The 26,036-nt window shown below is 40.2% G+C and overlaps 1 protein-coding gene across 1 annotated transcript; it reads right to left on the bottom strand.

Annotated features, from left to right (window-relative positions):
• Nucleotides 1-1,567: 1,567 nt before the first annotated feature.
• CCNJL (cyclin J like) lies at nucleotides 1,568-25,997 on the bottom strand. Its single transcript, XM_009285724.1, has 5 exons — nucleotides 25,862-25,997; nucleotides 14,592-14,802; nucleotides 4,661-4,960; nucleotides 3,688-3,847; nucleotides 1,568-2,623 (listed from the first exon to the last, which is right to left on the bottom strand). Exons 1-5 carry the CDS (start codon nucleotides 25,937-25,939, stop codon nucleotides 2,176-2,178), a joined length of 1,197 nt encoding a protein of 398 aa, XP_009283999.1. The 5' UTR covers nucleotides 25,940-25,997; the 3' UTR covers nucleotides 1,568-2,175.
• Nucleotides 25,998-26,036: the final 39 nt, after the last annotated feature.

Genomic DNA, 26,036 nt, shown 5'->3' with positions numbered 1-26,036 from the left:
CTTATCCCACTTTGTACCTCCTTATATACACCAACACTATTGGAATAGGACCTTATTTCTTGTGCAGTGACCAAGTTCCTGATCTGCCTAATCCTTCACAATTTATTACTTGGCAAAGCCTTTCCATCACTTTTGTCCTGCCACTCTTCTGTTCTGTAAACATTATGAGTGCTCAGATCAAGTATTTTTAAGGTATAGACATATATTCTTTGTTAGCTCTTAAAAGCTAAGGAGAAACCACTAAAAAAAAAAAAGGGTACTTCAGCTACGTGCTTGTTTATTGGAAGCTTTCATTGGGAACTTAGCAAGTATTTTCACAATTAAGCACGATGGCAGTCCAAAGTATCACACTGCACATGACGCAAATTATAAGAGTGATAAAAACTAAAGAAAAACCACGCAACAGTACTGCCACATATATGTTTTTCTTTACATCTGTCGAATGACATAATAAAAAATACACTAAAGTCTTCTGAAAATAAAGTTTAACATAAATACAAAGCCAACAGAATAAAAGATGAACTAAGTCCTCTAAACTTCTAGACTGATTTCTGAAGAATACTGCCTCTTCATTTACAGTTTGCTTTTTTTTTTTTAAATAAACCAAGATTCCTCTAGCCTGCTGAATGGAAGAAATTATTAGCTTGATGCCAAAAGTTGCATTCTCAGAAGACAGTTACACAAACACACATTAGCATGCAGGATAATTTTTCCCCTCCACCCTAAAATACCCTTAAAAACAATCCTCTAAAAAATATAATTTAAAACAGCACTGTGACACGTGACTTGAAAAAATTTCCCCAAGTCAGTAAAAGCATATTGCACATTACTTGTATTCTGTCCTGAGAACCTTCAGAGAAGAGACAAACCCAAGAGTACTGCCGCCTTCAAAGAAATTTACAATAGTGGTTGCATATATCAAAACAAAAGTTTCACATTTGCAGAAGTCCATTTCTTGTAAATATCTACATTAACATAAAAAAAGCCTATACAGTTTTTTTGAACCATCATCTCTGGTTTCAGTTGAAAAAGAAACCTTTGGATATGTGGCAGTAAGGTGTGTGTCTCATCGCAAAGAAGCAACAGGATCTTCAATTTACCAGCTACATTTTCCAAGAGAATACCAAGATGGTATTTAAAAAACTAAGTCAGCATTGTCTAGCACTGCAATCAAACTCTAATTTCACAGTAAAGTTAACCAGTTCCCTATCTTTGCCCCCATTAACACCAGTTCATCTGACCTGAGCCTGAGCTACTGCCACAAGTCATTGAGCCCAAAAGATGAAATAACTGAAGGCAGCGAACCCTTCCAGAGTTTTTCCAAGAGGATTTCTTCAAGTAACATTAAATCCCTGATAAAGCTCATGAACAGTTTACTAACAATAATCTCCAGTCTCAAAAACAGCAGCATGTTAAAGATTAAGAGATGATTTAAGGTTTTGGTTTTGTTTCTAAAATACTTGAAGGCAGAGTGATGTTCTGTTCAGCAGCACCACATTTAGATTCCAAGAGAATTTTAAGTAAAAAATGATTTGATAGTCTTCTGGCCCATTTTTCTTTTTTTTCCTTTTATTCTAAAGTCTTACTCCTGAACTATGACTCCTGCTTAAAGAAAATGGAAAGTGTTCTACACACAGATTTCTGCATAAACGAAGTTCACATTTAACTGATACCAATTTCAGTATATTTTAGTAGAAGTTTCCAGTAGTATAAGCTGCCACTGTTCAAAAGACACGTCGCTGGGAGAGGAGAGCACTCCATGTTTTCCAACAGCATCCTCTGGATACATTGCTACTCGGCCAGAAATTCAACAAACGCTCCAGCCTGAAATAACTCTTCAACGCAAGCTTTCAGCCAACTCTGACGAGTCACTAACTGAAGACTAGAAGGAAGTACTCTCCACAGGGTTTCTACACAGATGCCTCTCAAAGTGACACTGAGCGAGGTACATTAATGAATTTCTATTTCTCTCTCTCATTAAGAGCCAAAAGGTACAACCCTTGGCAGAAAGGCACCCAGGTTCCATTGATCAGTGGATCCAGATCAATGTCCTCTGAATGAGCAAGTCATAAGGATTCTGTTCCTTCGTGGTTTTCATTCAGATACACATTTTGTAGCACACACAGGGTCTCTTCTTCAGCTTCTATTCATACCACCTTTTTCTCCCATCAATATTTATCCGTCAAAACACCCAGCTGCATATGAGTGATGACCACTGAAGTAACTACTGCCATAAGCCATGGAAATGCAGTGTCTGGGCTCTGTTCCTAAGGCCACCTGCACAGCAATCGGCGTTTGGATGGGCAGAGTCTGGGCGGATGGCCGAAGGCTGGCCTGAAGAGCTGCATAGGAGTGCAGCGAGCTGTCAGCACTCCCAGCAAGCAGACCGCTGGGCCTGTGGGCCTGTAAGGAGTCACGATAAGCAGAGCACAAATCTTGCACTGGCGACTGGACCTGGGAAAGCGTAGCTGAATGCTGGGCTAAAGGGTGATAACTAGATTGCTGGAAGAGAACTTGAGTAGTGGCTTGATGGCTCAGATTTCCCACTGCTTCCTGTTCTTGATGTTGAATTGTTACTTGCTTTTTTACGTTACTGGCTTCTTTGATGTCATTCTCATAATATCTGAAACAAATTATAAGTAAGATTTATCAAAGAGAGAAGTTCTCAGAGCTTGCATATATCCCAAAAGTTTTCACCAGTCAGGCTACATCAGGTTTTTGGCTCTAGCTGTATATGGTAACCCTCAGTTGCTTTTACAATTAATTTCTAATTATCCTGCTGCAATCTTCACAGACTAATGACAGGTTTATGGATCATTTTGCATCACAAGTATGTTTTTACTGATAGACTGGTTATCTTGGAACCTTAAGTCCACAACACAAAGACATTTTAAAATAGCCTGTGTAAGTATTTGCAGAGTATTAAAGTGCATAGCTATAAGGCAAATTCTTGTTAGATATTAGGAAGAAACATTTTCACACTTTTGATTATCATGACAATGATGAAGCACTGGAACAAGTTGCCCAGAGAGGTCTGGAAGTCTCCGTTCTTAGAGATAGTCAAAACTTAACTAGACAACACCCTAAGCAGTCTGATTTAACTTCAGTCGGCCCTGCTTTAAGTAGGAATTCAGAAGTTACCTCCAAGGTCCACCATCACTCCCAACTTAAATCATTCTATTAAACTTTTTTTTATTTTCCATTAAGACTGTATGTGCTCACATACCAGACCAGTTTTGATGCATCGCAGTCATGTGCTTTACTGGAGAAAAAACAAAGAATAGTTCTGAAATGTCTCCTTACTGTATTCTTGATGTTAGACATACTGGTGTCTCTCTGCAGTATATTGCAGGTACAATGAAAAAACAAAGGGAAAAAAGCTTTCATCAGCCATCTGTGGAAGCTTCCATCCGATCACATAGACAACCAGTACAAGAAAACATAATGAACACTAAATTGTGTACTCACTGCAAATATTGTTAAAATACAGTATTTAGTAAAGTGACCTGATTTTTCCCTTGTATTCCTCTCCCCAAACTGAAGATTGAGATTACCAATGTAATACTGTACTCTTGATTATAGCTAAACAATTACTTAAAAGAAAAAAAGAGAAAAATAATAATTAAAAAAAAAGGAGTATTAACATCTTCTAAGAGCACAAGCAGGTTACATTCTTTCTGATCTTACATGAGCATCATTTCAATGCATTGGGCAAGATGTTCCCAGGAATAACATGTTAGCAATTCAAGCTGTGTTGTCCAGGCAGGAGAAATCTGCATACAGATACGTGAGGCGCACACACAAGCTGCAGCAATCAGAGATGGACGAAAATGGAGGAAAGTGTGATCTACAAAAGAAAAAAAGTGAGGATTATACTCTTACTAGTCACTGCAGTGAGCCTATTATGTGTATACCTGGCAAAACAGGAAAAAATTAAATCCTCAACTTTCTTCCATGCATCTCAGAGTATTAACTCATGAGCAGAAAAAGTCTCTCAAAAACTGGATGAAGCTTTCCTGAAGATCTCTGTACTACCTGTTTGTAACTACTATCAAGGCTTCACTATAGTTTCTTTCATTTCAGAAAAAGCCACGAAATAGACTATGCTGAAATTTGTAGACTGGTCTCAACTGGACCAGAGTTAGGTATTGACAATCACACACATATTTACATTAGTGTTGAAACCAGCTTATGACGATGCTGCAGTTCATTGCCTCTCACATTGGAAGCGATGCTGCAAACCAAATCACTAAAAGTCCCATCATTCTAAATACGTCATGTCTTGCAACACAGGACCCTCTAAAAAATACCATTTAAAAAGATTCATACATTGAACTGCACAATACCATGTCTGCAGCTGACAGTAGTTCATACTCTGTGGCAGATCAAACATTAGACCCCATTTCTGACCATCTTTCCAATTAGTGTTCTAAGCTGAAGAAAAAAAATTGATCTCATCTAGAGATTTCTGAAAAGAGACAAGGGGCTTATGCAGAAGGAAAGGACACCGTACCATTTGCCATCTGAAATAACTGCAAAGAGAAACCGTTCTGCACAGATAATTTTGTGCAATCCATATTATGACAAGTTTTAAAGCCCTTATCTCTTTCAGATTTTTGCCTTTTGCCAAATGGAAGATCATTCTAGCATAGCCTCTTACCTTGCACTGAGAAATCAAGGAAATAATATGCGTATTTCTCCATAAAAGCTTTGATTTTGGTCAGTGAGGTGATCGGCCAGCCATTGTGAAGGTCATTCTCACCAATGGACACATAGAGGTAGTAGTCAATGTAGTGTGCTGGTGTTGGTAGACAGAGGTTCCAGTTGAAGTTTTCCAAAAGCAGCATTTCCATTCTAAGCAAATCTTTCTTGTTCAATAGCACATTCACGTTGCACATGTATGCCAGGTTATTTAAGTGCTCCAACTTTGGAACTTTATCTTCTTTTTCTTCAAATTTACCTGCCAGAAGAGGTGGTTTTCAGGTAAGATTTATCATTATGATTGAGTGTCCAAAAGCCAGCAAAGAACACTCCCAAAACCAGAAAGTTTCTTTTAAAAGCACCTTTTATCATTAAAGATGGGAAAGTACAGTGACACAAGTAGGAAAGAAGCCAACAGACTGGTCAACATATTCCTATATCCTTTTTATGGTTTTGTTTGTTTGTTTTTAATTGTTTGTATAGTATTGATGCCAAAACCAAGATTTTAAACTCATTAGGATTACAGAGAGTTTTTTCTGACCAATAACTGGAAGCGGTTTGCTGAAGGGCATTCAGTGAAGTGTGAAGAAAGAAAGCAGCATGGGGAAAATACAGCAAAGGAAGATCTAATATTGAGGGGAAAAACCTCCTTTGGGTACGGAAGCTAAATGCCCATGCTACAAAAAGGAAGACATTAAAAACCCTCGGGCAACACCACCTTTGCCCTTGGTGCTTCAGAATTTCTCTTTGTTCCTTACTGTCTTGGAGGGCCTCATTAGCTAAGGTCACTGAAAGGCTAGGAGAAGTACACTGTAACCAAGTGATTAACATAAATAATTCTTATGGGGTTAGGAGAGAGCATACATTTTCAGAGTCAAGATAGCTGAGCAAAGCTGCACCGTTTTCTAAATTGTATTTACCAGCCTACTGAAACAGCAGTAGTCTCTAGAATGACTCAGTTTTCACCAGTAGCTACAAAGTGCTGTCCTTTTGTGCAGAAAAACAGGATCTCACTCTATTCACCCTTCTTTCATAAAAAGCATCCAATATCAGATTTGATTCCCAGGATTAGATCTATCAGTAATAAAGCAACACTGTTACTTTGCTGCAAACTTAAGAAAGCAATTAAGTCTTCTTAAATTCACACTGTTGGTTTACCAAGCCAGAAATGACCTATCTACCAGCAATTCCTTGTTTGAGAGCTAGCAACAAACAATCACCAGTAGTGAGTTTCCAGTACAGCTTAAAGAACACCCCTGCTGCAAAATCCAAACCTATAGCTACTTAGAAGTACTCTGTAGTTATTTTTCCTCTTTGTTCTTGAGGGCATATATGCCACAATTGATTCTTGCTTCAGTTGTCCTTCCATTGCCTCTGTAAGAGTCCTCCTTTACCAACACAGACCAATTGACAAGATATTAGCATGTCATACAGCTTCAGAGTATCCTTGTCAAACCTAAAAACAATTAAAATGAGTATTGCACTAGAAAATTATTTTAAAAGGAAGTAAGATCTTGCTATCCATTTAGGATAGCAATTCCATCCAAAGTGTCTCCAGTGTATTAAAAACCTGACAATTTTCTGTACTATTAGCAGCTTAAGTGTCTTTTTAACACATTTAAAAATGGATTTTCCATCTTTAAGCCTGTTCAGGTATCATGGATATGAAATGCATTAAAAGTGTAATACAGCAGCCACCCCACCATAAAAGAGCATAACAATAACAATTAAAAACAAAATTCATCCATCATATGAAGTAGAACAGAAAAGGATTGTGAGCACGCTGTCAGTGAAAAAACCCTTAAAATTCAGGAGTCTGTATACACGTTCACGAATCTGCTCGTCACCTGAATTTAGAACTGTTTAAGAAAAATGAAATTTAAGAGAAAAGTTAACCCTTTGTTTTTTCCCCACAAGGTGATATCACAGCCTGATACAGAAATTTAAGGAGTATGCTAGTGGAAGCACTAGCACTAGGAGAAACCACTCCATGCCCAGGAAACTAAGGACAAGATCTGTCATTCTGGCTTCCGTAAGTTCTAGTTCCTTCTTTCTTCCCACTCAACCTTGGAAATTTCAACAGGTCAGACTATAGTCTGGAGAGCAGACTGTCAGCACAGTAGTGTTGGGAAGGTATCATACCGACATAGGGCAAAAGTATTTGACTTGATCAAGATCATTTTTCTGTTAAAAATAATTGACAACAGCTATATTTAGTGATTTAGATTACCAGTTATTTATTATTTCCCCCCTTCTGCTTTTCAACGCACTAGTTCCTAGCTTTAATGTTAGATAATAGTGGCCACTGCAGCAGATTGGAGACACTGAGTATAAATGTAGCTAGCTAATTTAAAGAAAGGCTCCAAAACTGAGTTGGGAATGGGGGGAGAGAAATCAACTCAGAAGTTTTGCTTCCAATAAACTGTAAAATTTGTATACGAGCTACTTCCCAAAGCAACATACAAGCAACTTGATCACATTTTCTTTCCCAATTCCACCTTGACCTAAACACTTTGCTTCCAAGTTTACCAAGCACTTCCCACCTATTTTTGAATTGAAATCTGAAGATGACAGCAAAAGTTAGTTCATTCCATCAGACCAAATAGATCAGAGGCAAGCTGGGAAAGAACGTGTTTAAGATGTTTTTAAAATGCAGTGTGTCCTTTTCCATTTCCCTAATTTAAAGATATCGGAATATACTAGTCCTATTTTTGTTCCTTCAGTTACACCAGAAACTGAGATTCTATGCACAGCATTTTTATGCTGAGAGAACCAGGACTTCCAACACAATTGCTGCAAGAATATTAAAGGCTCAGACAAGACAGTTGCAAGTCTAGTATTGACCAAACAAACAACACTGACTGGATTAATCAACATCATGCTTTGGAAAGAAAAACAAAGCTGTTTCAGCTACATTATCACCTGGAGTCTGTAGTTTGGAGTTCATGAGAATTGTGTATGAGTCATTTGCATGCTTTTGAAATGCCACTGTGGACACCTCAAATTAAAAATTTGCTGTTGTGTTCTGAGCTCTGGTTACTGATAAAACCATTTAGTTGTCACTATTGCCCTCAAAAATAGTTTTGTTTTGAGGTAACAAAATCATAAGCCTTTAAAGGAATACTTAATTTAAGAAGTAACTGGATGCTGCAAATTTTTATACAAGGAGGCCTACTGAGGTCAATAGGATGAATAAAATAAGATGAACATGTAATGTAGGTTTGCATTTGTGACCAACTTTTTTGTAAAATCTAAATAGATGGGGGCAGCATGGGACATTTTTAAGTGTGTAGTATTACTGTAATTAATGATGCAAAGATTTTCCAAGTTACTTTAGATCACGTTCTGTCCCACTCTGACTTCTACAATCAGATGCTCCCCCAGAAAAAGAGTGCTTTTTATGTTACACATTCACAGTTTTGTTCTGATGAATGAAAGCCAGAGTAAGTTCTGTTGTCAAAGGCTTAAGTTATAAAGAGTACGTTTCATTAGTACATTTGTCACATTATCAAAACAGCCTATCAGTCCATGCCAGCTTTTCACTAAGGAAAACTAAAGGTCTCAGAGGAGCATCACTGCTGTCAAGCATACCCTGAAGAACTGATTCATCCACTGCAGGAGGCAAGAGTCACTATGTACACCTAGCTATGCAGCATGCAGTTCAGACTGATTACTGGCGGTTGCGTAGATGATCTTCCTGGGGTTTTGCATGGGTAGCAAAACAAAAGCAGGACATGCAGGCAATTTGTTTTATTACATTTTCAGAGGCCTTGAGAAGACCAAGGGACAAAAAGGACTGCCAATTTAAAGAGTCATTAAAGTGTGAGTACTTTTTGTCCCATAAACAATTAAAATCAATCCAAAAGAAGGATAAACCAGTCAAGCCCATCTAGCCCAGCATAAAGACCTACAGCTGCTTACACAGCTGAAGGACCACTTTTCTTTTTTCCTACATTGCTCCAGAAGGTGGTACAACAAACTTCTGAGACTCTCTCCCATGCCACCCCCAGATACAAACACAGCTTCTAACTGTCCTCTAAGCAAGGCAAGAAAAAGGCTATTTTAGAGATAGCCTGCTTAATTCCTTTTTCTGCAGTGTCTGCAAAGTGAGCAGTCAGGGATTTTTCATGTCTGTACAATACCTAGCACACATGCAAACCACTTAGCTCAAGGCACACAAGTTTTTAATGCCTTACTATAGTAAAGTTTAATTACTGAAGAAAATATTCTGTACATGTTACAGCAACAGGGAAATGAAAAAAAAAAGTATGGACTAAGTTTTGCACTAATCTATACCCTGGACCGACACCCACTAGTATCTTTTATTGAAAATAAGTAGCTCAACTGTCTTTGTCAGAACAGTTACCTGCTCATGAAAGTGTGACAATAAATAGAGCACAGTCCAATAGAAAAGCTGCCTGATGTCTGACAACAGCTCCACATAGTCAATGGGGAATTAGGTGATAAAGGATTATCCATACCCTAAACTCAGCCCATTTAGCACAGGCATCTTTTCTTGCTCTAATTTCTTTTATTGTCCTGAGTTAACTCAGCTGCTGAGAATCCGCTGGCTGATTAAGGAGCTGGGCAAAATAAAGCCAGGAAAACCACAAGAAGCACCCAAGTACTCTGTAAAGTGATGCAGCACTGGGTGTGCTGAACAGTAAGCTAGCTTTGCTTAAAGCAATACTCAAATTTAAAAGCTGTTATGTCTCCACAGCAGCAGAACCCTCTTGAGGAAGAGGGGCCATAAGAACTAGAATTGCTGGAACATTCAGTGCCACTGAATGGCTGAGAGAGAGGGAGGGAGGGAGGGAAGGAGAGAGATGTGGCTTTTATCAGCTGCTGAAGCACCTGCTGCTGGAGAGGGTTAGCTCTTCAGGGAAGAAAGGAACAGCTTTTGAGACCCAGCTAGGATTTTCTAGCAGCAAGCAAAAGCTGCACTGCTTTAACTATACTGATACACCATAACAGTACAGCCCCGGTATACCACAGTTACAAAACTCACAGAAGAAACAGTTGCAGCAGTTTAAGACTTACTGCCCAGGTGCTTGCTTTCTCCCCAGAGTTTACTGCTCCTGTGGCTGGACCATCTGAATGGATTGTGTCAGTGCATCTCATCTACTTTGGGGCAGTTGGTTTGCAGCACTTTCAGCAGGCAATTTGAGCCAAGTAGCACTAAAGCAGATGGGATATCTTTACACAATCCCTTTTTCTAACAGAGCACTTAGGGCTAGAGCACCTTAAAATATCACAATCATTTTCTGTAATAAAGTGCCCGATGAAGATGTAGTTTAGAACATTACAACCTGCTGCTGCTCAGCAGTGCTCCTCTACAAGGGGCTGCCTTCTCAGCTGTCAGGTGGGGTGAACTGAAAGTTCCTCAATTCCCTTCAGGCAAAATGTTAGTTAAACTAGATCAATCCACTGACTGAATCCATCAGCCAGCTGATTTTGTCTGGAGAAAAATCAGAGCTTACTCAAAGGACTGGGGTGCTTTGGGGGAAAGGAAAAGCAGTAACATTTTCAGTAGCTTATCTGTTTGCAAAGTGAGCATGCAACCATAGCCTGGTGCAGAGACAGCAATCCTGGCTTCTGTGCAGGTGTACTGGTAACTATCCTGCTCTAAATCCAGTTGGCTCACCTGAAGACCACCAGTCCCAGCTGCCCAGCATTACTTCTCACCAAAAGCCAGCATCTCCCTGACCTAACAGCAGTCAACCTGAGCAATCACTAGTCTGCTTCAAGCAAGGGACAGATGGAGCAATTAAAATCACTGGACTTCTCTAATGATCTTGCAGCAGCAGGAACCTACAACCTCTCTTGTATTACAAGAGGTTATTAAAAGAAGGTCTTCTAATCGTGTACCTAGCCAAAACATCCACATGGACCAAGTCTTTCTGTATTACAAAAACATGTTTAGTTTATGATTCTGATTTAGATCATAAAGTTTCCCTTAATGGAAGTGAAGGAGACAGACTATTCTAAATACATTCCTGAAGTAACTGTGACATCAATTTTTCCAGCAACTTTTCCGTCCCTCCCCCAATAGCTTTCAGTTCACCTCTAGATTACCGTGAACAATTTTTACCATTCTTTTTCAGAACTGATTCAGAGGAAATAATTACCATTGATGACATTAGTAAACTTCAAAGCTTTTATAGCTGTTCTGAGGAGCTAAATTATCTGGCAGGAATTTCCAGAGGCCTTCTCCAATTATCATGCTGTGCATACATTGCAAAAGAAACATACATCTTCCGGCTAGTGAACGACTGGATGATTCAAGGGACACACCCCCGCATTCCTCTCAACTGCAGCAAGTCCAGGCAGAACATTACTTGGCTCCTAGTGCAATTTGTTTGGAACAGTATTATCTTCTCACTCCCTCTTCTCTTTCACAATTATTACCGAAGTGGGAAGCACTATCATCCTCCAGTTTCCCTGTCTGGGGAAGCTGATGAGCCAGTCAAAATGCATTTCTAGAATACAGCAAGAGAAATTAGCTCCAGCTAACTAAAGGACATCTAGTGACATGCTATGTTCTCCATCATGAGAGCATTGCTGTTGTATGCTATTGAAAATAGGCGATGGCAATGTTAGTAGGTAAAGGGGGGGAAAAAAAAAAAAAAAAGAGACAAGTTTTTGAGATCCTTTAGATCCGAGATAGAAGCATCAAACTTCAAAGCTAAACACAAGTTTACAACACCTTCTCTGAGCTTAAAAATTGTCCTCAACTTGCATTTAGCTTAGAAGTTTGTTGCTTCCATTTCAAAAGTTGTGTGTCTAAAAGCTTCTCTATTGTGCCCCTCCCAATCCCCAAACCCCCCACACTTACAGTAATTAGCGGGAATAAGTAATCTTGCCTCTAACTACACCTCATCTTGCTTGTGGTCTGCACACTACCCTTAATCTCTTGCTCTTTTCTAAGGAAGCAATCAGAAAGAAAACCCCGAGTTTCTCCAAATGTGTTTATAACAATTATTGAAAGACAGTCTGCATTAAACATTCCTCTTGATATGATGTAAACACCACAACTATTTAAAAAAAAGGTTAGTTTTTTTTGCTCTCTACAGTAAAGGCATATCATTTTTTAGAAGTACAAGCATCTTGCAACAGAGCCTGAAGAACACTTTTGCTGCAATCCTCTGCTGAAAAACTACTGCAACTAAAGCAAACTTTTGCTGCAACTTCCTACAGTAATGCTTTGCGGGAAGTTCTAATTACTGCCTTTGCAGTAACAGGCAAGGGACTAGTTTTATTCTTTGCTACAATGAGAACTTTCACGGTGACTTCAGGTTGATACTTCTGACTTACTCAGAATCTTTTACTACAAGACATTAAAAAAAAAAATCATAGTACAAGTTTTCTTCCATTTCATATAATTTTGAAAGTAACAAAACACAAGAATTGCCACTTACTGTAAAGTGGCTTTTCCTGACTTGACTTGCATCACTTTGTACTACACGTACCAAAAAAGAATATCCTTATTGCACACTAAGATGGCCCAGACAGTAAACAGAGCTTACTATGCTCCCAAAAGTCTCCAAACTGAGCCCTAGCATTTTAAACCTTATCTATACAAGTTAATTAGGCATTAATTTTGTGCAAAGCTGCTTTGGTTCAACTTTCAATGTTTTGTTCCTACATGTTGGTAGGAAAGCTGCCTTTATGGTAATAGGCCTTTTCCCCTTCCTTTAAGGGGTGATTTATTTCCAGATCAGGATGTATACATGCTACTGCATTGCTCTAATCTTAATTTTAGAAAGATTCTCATACTCATTAGCTCACTAGACTCAGGCTTGCTCTTTTAAGCAAATTGCCTTTTTTTTTTCTTCTTAAATAGGCAGAAGTTGCAAAACATTTCCTTCTAGTCTTACCATAGGGCAGTTCACGTGAACTTCCTTTTGCTTCACAGTTGCCTAGAGGTGGCCTAAAGTTGCATTTTACTTCCGTCATTTACATAACAAAAATCTTGCAAGCTTTTTTGCTTCTTTTTAAATCCTAGAAGCTACAGAAGTCAGCAGTCCAGCTCTCCCAATCTCATATAGTGAACCTCTGCCCAAGATCTTACTAGTATACCAACTCTGACAATTCATACAAAGTTTGAGGGTACCGTTTTCATCCTATCTGTGTAGCACTAGAAACGTAACCTATAGCTATAAATTATTCCTCTAAATCCAAATGAAAAGTTATTAGAAGAACTGTTGAAGCATCAATTTTATGCTGGGGAGAAATGGTGGAGTATACTTGAAAGCATCAGATTTATCTAAAGAAAATCCTATTCTCTTTTCCTGAAGGTAACACTCATCCATGCACTTGGGAAAAAAAAACCCAAACAACAAAAACCCACACACAAACCCAAAAAACTAGCAATGCTGCAAGGCATCTTGTAGTTATGAGGTTACCCAAAAAAAAGAAAGAGATTGTCTGAAAGCTGAAGGAGTACATCTCTGAGCAGGCATCAGTCTTCAGGCTACCTGAACTTGGTATTTAATTCATTCTGATGTGTTTGAAATTAAGGGTACAGTTTCATAATGATTTACAAATCAGCCCTAGCCCCTCTCCCCTCCATTGCACCAGCCTGAGGCTGGTCTGACCCCTTGGAAAAATACATCTCTGGTAAATAAAGAAAACACTTCCTCAGCTGGGATGGTTTTCTGCCAATCTACTGGTCTGAAGGAGCTCACCAAAGGTTCAGGTCAGCAGAACTGCAATATCCGAGAGTCACTTAGGCTGCCTTAAGACTGCACCTACAGCAACCATTTACATTCTTCTTTGTTCCGATTTTAATATTGGCCTTTTTTGCAACATGAACCAGTAACTGCTCCACATAATTCACCATCTTCTCTGGAGTCAGATAGACAGCAATGCTTAAATACACTAAGTGTATAGGGGTTTTTATTATTTTACCATTATCTCTGCAGATTAAGCTCTTCAGAACACCACCAGCAAGGAAAAGCAGTAGCAGTCCCGTGTCCTGAGGGGTAAACATATAGTATCACCTTCTTTCCTCAATAGCTTCTGGCTCTCCATAGTTTTTTTTACCTTAACCAATATGACTACTTGCACTTTTCAGCCATTAATGCTAGAGTTTGCATAACTTTTGTTGTCCACAATAGTGCATTGCCCTACATGGCTCCCATATGGCAGGATAACTTCTCTGTAACCTAGAAACAGAGTTCATAAGTCTGCAAGGGTAGACTGCAATTCCTTGAGGCACCAGTCTTGCTTTTCTCTACTTGCACAGCCCTGGCTGCAGAGAAGATTTCAAGAAAGCACTAATAACAAATGTTCAAGATCATTTGCTAAATGGATGCCAATACTGAAACTTTAGTATTACAGAACAATGCCTAGCTGTTTGATAGGAGCCCAGAACAAGTAATACGCATTCCAGCATCATCAACACATCCACTAAATGCCTCGAGAAGCACATTTTCCTTTGGCCCCTGTATAAGAAACCTCTGATTTGCAAGGAACTGATTATGCCCAGCAATCACAACAGAGGCTCCAAGGACAGACCTCCAGGAGAGGCTGCGTGTTACACAGATGTCATTCCCTACTACCAACTCTTTCTTGGAACCAACCTCTCCCACTCTTGCCACTTCCTTACCACCCCATCACCCCCTGATCTTCATTGTCCCCTTCCACTGACCCAGCTTCAGCTGCCAAAACTTCCTCTGCTCACTGACACCGGCATATAGATGTGTAGTGCAAGCTATGCAGTTGAGCAGAGTTTATTAACAGACTGCTTTATGCCTTGACCTGGGCTTCATTAGGCCTTACCCTAAGCAGGTGGAAAGCTGTTAACACAGAGAAAACAGCACATGATGTATAAGGAAAACAACCATCTGCTCAGAAAAAAAAGCCTTAATAGACAGCAGCCAACTTACTTGCTAGGAGCAGACAGGCAAATGAAATGATGTGCAGTTGTTTGACAGTGATATCATAGCGATCCATAAAGAGGTCCAATAAATAGATAGCGAGATGCCGGGCCGTAGGGCAGAGATTGAAACGGTTGCTGAGGACAGTCAAGAGATCAATGAAGTATCGGCGCATCCCAATCTGTGGCGAATGAGCCTTATACATAGGCAACTTAAGTTCCTAAAGGAGAAAAAAAAAAAGGGGGGAGGAAAGAAAGGTACTGAAACAAATACCATTTCAGTGTCTGGAATCCCAAACCAACACCCACCACCTGCTATGGCAAATGCTCAGCAGCTACAGCACTATGATTGACACAGAAATCAGGGCTGGATTACTGCATGTTTTGACAGTCAGTTAACTTCTAACACTTCGGTCATCCATGCACTTTCCTCACAAGCATTAAACATGTGGTCTAACACTGTAAATTACAGTTTAACTCAGGAACAACTCACTGTTGCTTTCTACAGAACACCAAACTTCCTGGCCATGAAAATTGTTCCTGAAGGACTCCTTTTTAATTTTGTTCACCCAAATTGGACTGTTAAGTAAGGTTTTAACAGAGTTTCATAGGCAAGAAGGGCAAGGTACATTTCTCTGATATTGCCTCTTCCTCAGTTGCCCAAGTTACTACATCCTGTGCCAAAACACACGTAGATGTTCTTTATTCTGAAGACCTATCTAACATTAAAAAAAACAAAAACCCCACAAAAACACATCGTGCATGGCTGGAGCAAGAAACAAAAGTAGACATTAACAAGAAGAACAACATTGGAGAATGATTAAACTTTTCTAATTTTCTGTACTAATCTACTTCAGCGTTATAAAAGCTAACAAACTGACAGACTGTATTTCACATGTAATATACACATTTTCATTTTAAAGGCAGAATTATATAAGTTTTTGGTCTACCTATGCTAGATCTTCACCTGCAAGGGTTTTACACACAAGCTTGCAGTCACTATGCAAAGAGTAGGTCAAGAGAAGGAGTGAAGTTTCTTGGAATACCCACCAACTAATGCCACTTAAAAGTTGACACTTTATCATTTTAGACATGGTTGTATACTAATGCAGTTACCATTTTGACTCAAATCAAAATGGGCTGAATACATTTGATAGGCATGGATTAAAAAAGAAAAAAAACACAAAACCATTTCAACAAGGTGTATCTCTCAGTAATTCAGATGCTGCTTATATGTCATTTTTGTATTACATATATTTGAAAATAAATTAGAATTAGTACAGTGCTGCAAGATAGACATGTTTTATAGCGGAATACAAAGCAGTACATAGAGCAGTTAATTCTACTAAATAAATCAGGACTTAAGAAAGCGTTCAGAGGAAGTATCTATACTGGCTACCCCATTTACAGAAGCAAGAGGCACCACCTTGCACAGCTGGTGCGGTGGCTGCCCACACTCCTTTCATCCCTGGAAGGAGACATTCCATGAGGAGGTTCAACTTATCAGGAAAAAATAGCTACACAATCAGGCTCAGAGGGGCGCACATAACTGGAAACCAGGGAGGCTCCAGAACGAGAAGCAGCTTACAAAGACAGCAAGCGGAGCGCTGTTATGGATGATTGCTTCCCAGGCCTTTTTAAAGAAAGTCAGTGAAAAAACACATTCCGGACTGAACAGACACATGCTGTGGACAGGCAAACAGCCCTTTGAAACCTGGGACAGCCTTCACTGGGGGATTATAAAGAAATCGCCCACCAGTAACAATTTATAAAGCAGGGAGACAATGGAACATGTTCCCCCCCATTGTTTTATACCCAGAAAACCCCCATAAATTTGATTTTTCGATTGCCTTATGCACAGAGATTTCAATCTGTCAGTACAACTGACATACACAGGTTCAGAGCAGGAGTTCCTAGTATACCCATAATATGAATGTTCTGGCAGAAATGGTTTCAAGCTCATTGCTTACATCAGTTAAAATAACTGCATTTTTTTTTAACGTCTCTACAAAGCTCAAGCTATCATAAGAGGTGGCAATTCTACCTCTGAAATATTTTGTTCTTCTAGGTGACTGGTAGGAGATTAAAGTTTTATTTTTTGAAATGTCCTTACTGTTTCAACAGCTATGTCTCCCAGCAAGATTATACTCTCTATATTCTTTGAGGTCAGTATATATATTTAATGTGAAATTTGCTTTTTAGACCATAACAAATGCAAGAAATAAACAGTAACTCTAGTTATACATCTAGTAAAGAAATCTGACGTGTCTAAATATTACAGTTCAGTGGGTGAGCATTAGAGGCTCAGAATGAAAGCAGAGATCAAGAGACTTGCATCTGAACCTCAGATGCTCAGAGGCCAGAACTACCCCCACTCAGCCCACTGTGCTAGAAAATTCAAAGACCAGTCGAAGCACTGAATTTAAGCCAATAGGATTATTCTGCTACTGGTTTAACACAGACATTTACTCCAAGACATCTGCTTTTTTATTTATTTTTAATTATTTTTTGAAAATCGGTCACTAGTAAAGGGTGTAAGTGAAAGGCATTCTCATTTTGTGCACCAAAAAACCCACGTGGGCTTCCGTATAACGAGTCTTAACAGCACAGACAAGGTTCAACTTCAGGATTAACATTAGGAGGAACAGAGCCACGTGCTGTGGTTTCTTACAAGATCAAGTTCCTAGGTATTAACTGATCCAGGGTAATTATCTGTGTATAGGCAAGAGCATTGCCCTGCACCACATAGCATGAAGCAGCTAATAAGTAGTTCAATAGGACTGCTTTTACACTGACAGATCAGTCTTAAATGAGGAGATTTTCTTTTAAAGGCAAGCAAGCGGTACATAGTTTAGCAATGTAAGAGCTCAATAGCAGGCTTACAGTTATCAGCAGGGCTGTGGGTATGCACCCCTTTCCATCAACCCCTCCCCGGGTTCTTTAGCATAAGTTGGTTAAAAAAAAATTAATTGTTCCTTTGAATTAAAAAAATGCCTTTGCTGCTTTGGGAATACTGATGCAGGATTAGCAAATACAACTCTATGGAAAAAACTGAACTTTTGGGGAGCAAGAATAAAATAAATCGTTTCCATCGCTTAATTTTTTCCTCTATCTCCAGTAAAGCAACAGAGAAGAAACTGGGAGTCCTGCTGTCTGCTGGAATTGCCCTTTCATATGCTGTTTCTGCTTATCTTTGACCTGTTCATTTGTATCTACGTCAACAACTTTGCTTTGGGCTACTGAGCAATTGCCACATTGAAATGCTAAAAGCGGCAGCACATGAGAGGCTCACAGGTGTCTCGGAAATTACTTAACAAGCTTTGCTCAACATATTGATCAGTGTCGCTCCACAGAAAGCCTCCAGAAAGGCAGAGCATAGCATTTAAAGGGATCACCACTTAATCTCGAAACCTGAAAAGTAAGGCTTGGACTGAGAGTCAGTCTTAAGGGCGAAGACAATTTTTAAGCCGCCACCTCCTACCAGCTTCAAGACCCGACCTTCTAGAAGAAGGGAATCAGCGTAAACATTTTAAGTGGTGTTAAAGACGACAAATCTTCCTCGGCAATCGCATCTGACAGCCAGCCAGGCTCCAGACATTAGCCGTTCGTTCACTGCAGAGACACAGCTCATCACCAGTAACCTGACCACCTCAGCTGGCACCATTCATTACCTGAGCTCAGGAGACAAGATTTCATCTGTGGTTCGGGTGGTTTTGTAACCGGGCTGAGCAAATGCGCTTCAGAGTCCATCCCTAGAGGAGATACTAGGCAAACAAGACTTAAACTAAAGCTTCTGAGCAACCACGTGAAGGTTAGGCTTTCACTGCCCGTTTGAACTAAATCAGCCAAACAGCGATTGAAGTGGCGAGGAAGAAAATTTAACAGGATCGCTTCCTCTAGCTCCTTTGAAGCAGCAGCTGGTGCAGGCCAGTCTGCCCAGCATTTATCTTCATCAGACGGTTTGGTGTTCAACATGGCAAGAAATTCCACACGCGCATTCTTTCTGTCCAATTTCTTTTCAGTAAAACTGTTCTCCCACTGATATAAAGCCAGTAATGAACTGACAAGCAGTCAGGAGAAAAAACTTAGCAGTAGAAAAGTTAGCAAGTGATGTGACATTATGGTAATAAGTCACACTAATAATGATCAGTTCTCAGAACAAAAGTGGAATTCATCAAGGTATTTTAGAACAACTCTCAGATTTTTTGACGAGGAAAATGAAATGCTGTAGCAAATATGCCTCGGGTTCTGAAATTCAATTCGGGGAGATGTTAACTGAATCTGGTTTTCTACCAGGTCAGAGCACTTGGACTTCAGCTGGGGTCCGTTCTGTCCCACAGGTCAAACGTGCAACATCTCCTGACTCTCTGCAACAGTTCCCGTGTTTCTTACTGCCCTCCTCCCTCTCTCAGCACCAGCCATCTCAGCTGCAAGATACCCAGCTGCAGCACACAGGCGTCTCCAGAGAGCTGTGTGCTCTATGGAGAGCCAGGTAAATTACCTTCTCATTTCTGGAGCAAAATGAAACACCGAAACCAGAGCTACTCAGTAACAGTAAAGCCCATTCATCTAGAAACAGATGTTACAATACTTGCCTACACAGATGCAGGCTCTATTTGCTACTATGAACTTCATACTTCTCTCATTATTATCCTTCTTTAATCTTATTATCTACTTCTGTTTCTGGATATACAAACAGAATCCAGCACCTGGCCCCTGCTACCACAGCTCACAGATCTTGACCACCAATCCTAACCTGAAATCTGAAAAAAGGTTCCAGCTGATGAACAAAATTACCCAGTGAAGGTATATAACTAAAGTTTCAACAAGATCTCCATGATTCTCCTTAATCTAGTGTTAAAGTATATAAACACAAGACACCACTTGCGTGGTGTCTATATAAGGCATTCAAATTTAAAATGAAAAAAAAGATAAAAAGAAAAGGAAAAAGGCTACTAAGTATTTGTTAGAAAACTAGTAAAAACCATGGTAGCTTTGGCAATCATTTAGCTCTCTGTATGTTTCATGTTCTGGAAAAATAGCATGTATGTGACCTCCACCAGATTCTTAAGAATTCCTGTTGTAAGAATAACTGATACTGCAAACTTTTTGCCATTAGAACAGGAAAAAGAAATGCCTGTAGATGAAAAATAAAGGGAAAGCTTATCTAGTAGGCTTTTAACAGTTGTTCTTTGAAAGAGACAAACTCCTTCCTGTTTTGTGTTCTAACCAGTCTTCCAGCTGTGGAAGAAAGGTGCCAAATTGATCTCCTAGATATAATTATTGCACCACACGAGAAACCACTAAAAGCTAACTTCTATTTATGCGGGCAAGAAGATGATATACAAAGAAAAATTTAGACTATACTCTTTTATAGGAGCTTGAAAATTCGGAGCACTCTGCATGCTTCTTTGCAGTAGACTAGGTAGCATGCTACAAATTTAATTCTGCTACTAATGTCATGCTATTCTCCGTCCTGCACAGAACAATCCTCCTGCCCCTGCACAGGCTGCAGCACTATGCCTTCCAGTAACAAAATGACTCATACAAAGCTTGCTGGTAAGTGTTTCTGTGCTTAGGCAGCTGACTGCAGTTTAATTAATTGGTCAGAAAGGTTAAGAGTTAGTGTGTTTGTGAACAATCTGATAGTAGAGTACGGCTGATGCATTTGGCTTTTACTAATCTTCAAGCTGGCCATGCAAACTCAAAGGGAAGGGCAAAGATACATGACAGGGCAGCGCTCTTAGGGTATGGCCAGCAGGATGTGTGTCCTCGCAGAGCAGAAATACATGGTGAAAGTCTCTGAAAGAGTCACGCTTGCTTCATCTGTGCAAGCACAAGCCACGCTGTCTTATAACAGGGAGACCAATGATTATAACTGTTAGAAGATACAGCAATAAGGGACGGTCTAGGATTCACTGCAACATCTATTACTCCTCTTTTCAGCCCTGCTGTAATCACATCTCTCAGTCCTGAAAGTTACAGTGTTTCCCATTATTTAAGCAACCTTCAGTTCTTTTAAACAAATCTTAATCAGGCCCTAGGAGAAGTGTCAGTCTTGCACAGCATCTGGATTCAGTATGTAGGAGTAAGAGACAAACCTGACAGAACTACATTTCAAAAAGGACATCAGATAGTTCCTCTCATTATTTCCAGTGAAAATTTAAGATCCAGATACTTTCTAATAAGGAAGGGTGCATGGGCAATATATCCTTTAGTTTTCCCCTCATTCAACAGTGACCAGTCAGGTGGACAGAGCAACAGCTTAAACACACTCATTGCACTGCCTAGATCAGTGCTGCCAGCAGCTACCCTTACTGACTTATGATACATTCCACTGATGTGTGAATGAAACACCATAAATTAAGATTTTTCTCCCATTACCGCTGTTCCTGCACACTCAAAGGGAGCAGCAAATTCACGTGCATCTCCCACAAAGGGCCAAAATTCCAGCCACATAAAACAGAACCTCAAGTTCCAACCTACTTGATGACTTTGGCTTACACTGGGTTGTTTCACTTACTCTTTCAAAGAACAGTAGCACCTTCAATAGTTTCCCCCCCTTTACCTAGATTAAAGGCCATCTCAGACTACATTCTGTGCTCTTCATGCATTTCCCCTACCACTCACCTCTGCCTTTCAAAATATCTACAGATAAGCACAGACTCCATTCCTTGAGATCTGAGCTTAGTGTAGACAAATTAAGGTTCAGGCATACTACTGAGATGTCACACAAAAAACCTGTGGCAGACCAAGACAGTATTTCAACTGTATGTAAAAGTTTTTTGTGCTTGAATCCACTCTACCCTTCAGCATCCTCACAACAGTCCCAGGCATTCGAAATTTGTGGGAAAGTTGAACTAGTATTGTGCTTGAAAAATCCATTACTTCACACGTTCCACTGTGGTATTTTATCAAGCATTTCATTAAGTCCTTCTCACACACTTCAAAGTATTCAGAAGTTCAGCAGCTAATCTGAGAAAGATCAGAGAAAGGAGTGTGAAAATTGAAATTCCAACTCTAAGGAAAAAAAGAAGAGAGATCATGAATAACCATGTACTTTATTAGGACACCTGTTCCTTTCAGCTCCATGCACATGCTGCCATCTATAACATAAGCAAATTACAGCTAGAAACCAGTAATGCTATTGTTGCTGATTTTCAAAAGCTGGAGTTTGTGTGTGGTTTTTTGTTTAGTGAACAGATTATGCTTTTGTTGCTGGACTTCCAGTCTTGGATAAAAAAACCCTGATATTAATACACCTCAATGCCTGTTACACCTACTTTCTTTTACAGCTGATTCAAACTGGAAAGGTGCATCAGAATGAAAGGTTAATGTTTTATCCTTCCCTTAAATGAAATGGGAAAGAGCCCAAAACCTTTTGCATGTCTGCAGGTATCTGGGACTCCTGAAGTTCTCATCTAGGTTTTGTTTTAAAAACAAAACACAGAAGCACCACCTATGCGATGCCCTAACACGTTCCCTCTGTTCAGAGTGTGTATAATTGTCTAGTCTGCACCAATCCGAATTTCAGGCTGTGCCAGGCAGATCTGAACATATCAAATATACCATTTAATTAATTAAGCATCAGAGGGGTGAGCAGTTTTTAAAATAACAAGGACAAGAGTGGACTTATAGGCTAAAAGATAAAACAGTACCTGTTACATCAAGACCTTCATGCTACCAACAGGTTAAGTAAACCAGATACTTTGGCAGAACTACAGAAAATAAAGGGACATATGCTGGGTACAGGGAGAAGAGGTTGTGTTTTTACTGAACAAAATTAATAACGGGATCTGCACTACTTCTAACAGGATGATTTAAAGCTGCAAGAAATGCATTTATGGTGACAGTGAAGAAAAGGGCTCTTCACAACAAACCCTGTATGGATTACACTCCTGCTTCAGAGACTGCGGTCCAAGCTGAAACCATGGACGAAGCCGAGGGAAATGCTGCATGTCAAAGTAGAATGAAACACATCACAGTGGTAAACAGCATTTCCTCTTTAAGATCTTTAAAACAAGAGGAGGTGGGAGACAGGTGTGGAGGAGCTTTCACCTGGAGGAAATCACTCAGACATTTTTACCGCTTTAACAGCAAAGGACTGTTTGCTTTCAGGAGAAAGAGGATCAGCTCTCCTCACCTGGCCAAAAGTAACTGCAGGCAGTTATTTGGACTGCCTTTAAAAAGATCAAGTTACAATTATTAACCTTTTAAATTCACAAACAACAAGTCCTGTAAAATTTGGCCCTGCTCTGAGAAGCTATGCAAGAGAGAAGTAAAAAGGGAAATGCAGGCAGATCTAGAAATTCTCATTAATTGCAGGAAATGAACATATCCTGGAAGGAAACAGCCCAACAAGCACAAAAATGGGGGAGGAATAGCAAACAGACATCACTTATTTCTGGGACACTCAGACTGCCTTCTAAAGCAAAGTATTTCCTCAACTATGAAAAACAAACAAAAAACCCAACACTGACTTGTTACTCAGCTTTCCACACTTGTGGGGTATTCAGGGCTACTGGAGCAGGGAGAGCAAGTTTTGCACAGATGTTGCAGTAGTTCCACTTCCATTGAGAGAGGTCTCTGATTTTTGACATGAAAGTCAGCTGCCAGGCACAACCAGTACCTTTCCATTATCAATAACATAGGGCCATTGTAGAAGTAGTTGAAGCACCAGAAAATATCAGCACATACACGCAGCACCTTTCTTGGCTTGGTGCATGTTAGACTCTCCTAGTACAAACAAACAGTATGCTCCAATTTCTATTTTCCTTCCTGGCTCAGTCTTGCAACAGGTTTAATGTTCTGGCCTAATCCAGGGGAATACTTTAACCTCTCATTTAAAGTGTGTAACACTTTTGGAATTCAAGTGTTTTGCTCCACTAGGTCAGCACGCTCAATAACTAACACAATACAGTCCCGCTAAGCTGAACACTACATCCCGATAATCACAGCACAGATATTTTACTAGTCAGACAATTCGGGGGCTATTAATTTCCTCTGCATTGAGCTAGAGCCTTTGGGAAGTCATGAAGCCTCACAGCATCTTTCAGCCCTCTCTGAATTAGAAGCCAGGTATACCACAGGCATTCAGTATCTGCTGTCATGCAGAACATATCCATCAGATACAGCACACATCATCTGTCACAAAGGACACAAACTTTCAATGAGATTAAGAAGAACTCACAAATCCAACTGGGGGGATGGGAGGGACAGCATAACATTTTTTGCAGTTGTTAACATAAAACCTGGTTTGTTTCATAGTAGGCATACATCTCCCATACTTGTGTGTCTAAATTATTTTGGGAAAAAAAAAGTGTTTCTAATGACCTTTCAGTTGTTTTAGGAAGAGAGTTACGTTATTTAAAAGGGACATTTTATTCCTCACCTTAAACCCAGGCTTTAAGTATGTTCTTCAAAAAAAGTGGGATAGCCTGCAACACGCATTTCAACCTCCTTGACAAGCATCTTTAAGTAACTTCCCTGAAATTCACATGCTAAAACTAAGCCCTGTTTATTCTCACCCAAGACCAGAGACACGCACTGTTCCAGACTAGGACTCCTCAGCAAGTATCTTAAACCAGAGAGGTCATTTAGGCTTGAGGGTACCATTGCCTGAATTTTCTGTATTCCAGTATTAACATGCTAATACACTAATAATACACTAACACACTAATACTTCAGTGGGGATGCTACTCCTGAAGCTTATTTTGTTCTATGCCATTGCCATAGGCATCCCTAAAACTGGTCCATGCTCATAAAACTGACTCCAGTACCTCAAAACTACTTATCTTCCCAAACTTTGCTGAAGGATCCTTTTGAGGAGTTCCATGACGTTCTGCAGTAAATTCTAACACTTTAGACATCAAAAAAGCAAACCTTGGCATTATACTTAAGAGTTGTTTCTGCAGAATATTGCTTGGGGGGGGGATCACAGAAAGTGAACAAAAAAGTTGTAGGGGCTGTGATTGTTTTTGCTTGATATACTTGCACTCTGGATTCTCATGTAGTACTTCCTTCAAAAAGAAAAGTCATCCTTACAAGGTGGGCAGAATTAGGATTAAAATTTTTCAAGCAGAAAGAGTTGTAGACCTTCCTCACAGCAGAAAAAGCAGAGCAGCCCAGAGACCCTTCTCCCTCTTTGCAGGTTCTTTAAATTTAAATAATTCTTGTCATTTCAACTGGCCTAGGCTAGTCTCCATATACAAGGAGGTTTTAGCAATCTAGAGTAGTCAGATGCATCCAGAAAGCAGGCTGAAGAATGAAATAATTGATTAAAAACTAGTGAATGCAGTAAATAAAACCCAAAGCTTCCCCCCACCTTTTAACGCCTCGTCAGGTGGGATTCTCTCAGTTATTCCCCCCTCGCGGTAGGGCCAGGAAGACCTGCCTCAGCTGGAGGACATGAGAACAGTCACAGAGACTGATAACAATTAACTCACCTGACATCATTTATTGCTAAATGCCTATAAAGAAGTCAAAGGCAACAGAACATCCAAAGCATTAACTTTGCTAGCCATAACTTTAGTAACGTAAAAGCTGTGTCAAGTGCAGGGAGTCAATATTTGCCGAGGGCTCTCTCTCACGTTACCCAACTAACCGCGCTTGGAGCTTCTCCAAAGTTGGGAGTCTACCTAAGGAAACGTGAAAAGTAAACGAACAGCCTCAGTTCTACCCGCTCTCCGTGCAAATACACCAGTTCAAACAGCAACCGGACTGTTTGGCGTATTGCAGGACATCTTACTGGTTTTCCAATCCACTCGTAAAGGATACATTAGCTTCTAGAAAAGCCATTACAAGCCATGTCCGTACATCTTTCAGCTCCTCGACAGCCTGCCAGGGAACAGGATCCCACCTTTTACTGGGATCTTAGCATTTAGCTGTTGGAAAAGAAGCAACGCTGTGTCTCCAGATCCTACAACACGCTGATTTTTTGCGGGTCAACATCAGCATCCTCTTAGCATTTAACGCAGTGAGTCATCAACACCCCGGCTAAGCTAAAGCTACCGAAAAGTTGCAGGCAGATATTTTTAGGTAGCAGCTTTCACAGGTTCGGTTTTGAACAAGTCTCGATCAAAACGGAGAGTACAGGGAAGAGCTCGGTGCAAACCTGCTCCTCTGAGACCTGCCGAAGGCGAGTTTTCCAACACCGAGCCTCAGCCCGGGCAGTTTAACAGCCCTTCCTCCGTGGGCCGGTGCCCGGGCATTTCTGCAGGGGAGGAAAGCGCGCAGGGGAGAGCGAGGAGGAGGAGGGAAAGGAACAAAGTGGGACCCAACCTTCGTCCTCAAGGTCTGGTGGATGTCTGCTGCCAGCTCCCCTTTCCACCACTGCTCCTCCATCCTTTTTCTTCCCATCCAGACAAAGCTCTGGGAGAGAGACGGGACCGCTCTGCTGGGAGGGAGAACAAACCGGACAAGTCTCCCGAAGCCCCGCGGCTGTTTCCGCCGGCCC

Source organism: Aptenodytes forsteri, unplaced genomic scaffold (assembly GCF_000699145.1).
Source record: "Aptenodytes forsteri isolate BGI_AS27 unplaced genomic scaffold, ASM69914v1 Scaffold54, whole genome shotgun sequence".
In the NCBI taxonomy this organism is placed as follows: Eukaryota; Metazoa; Chordata; class Aves; order Sphenisciformes; family Spheniscidae; genus Aptenodytes; species Aptenodytes forsteri.
Note: the sequence above shows the minus strand (reverse complement) of the source record. Positions and strands in the feature narration are given on the sequence as shown.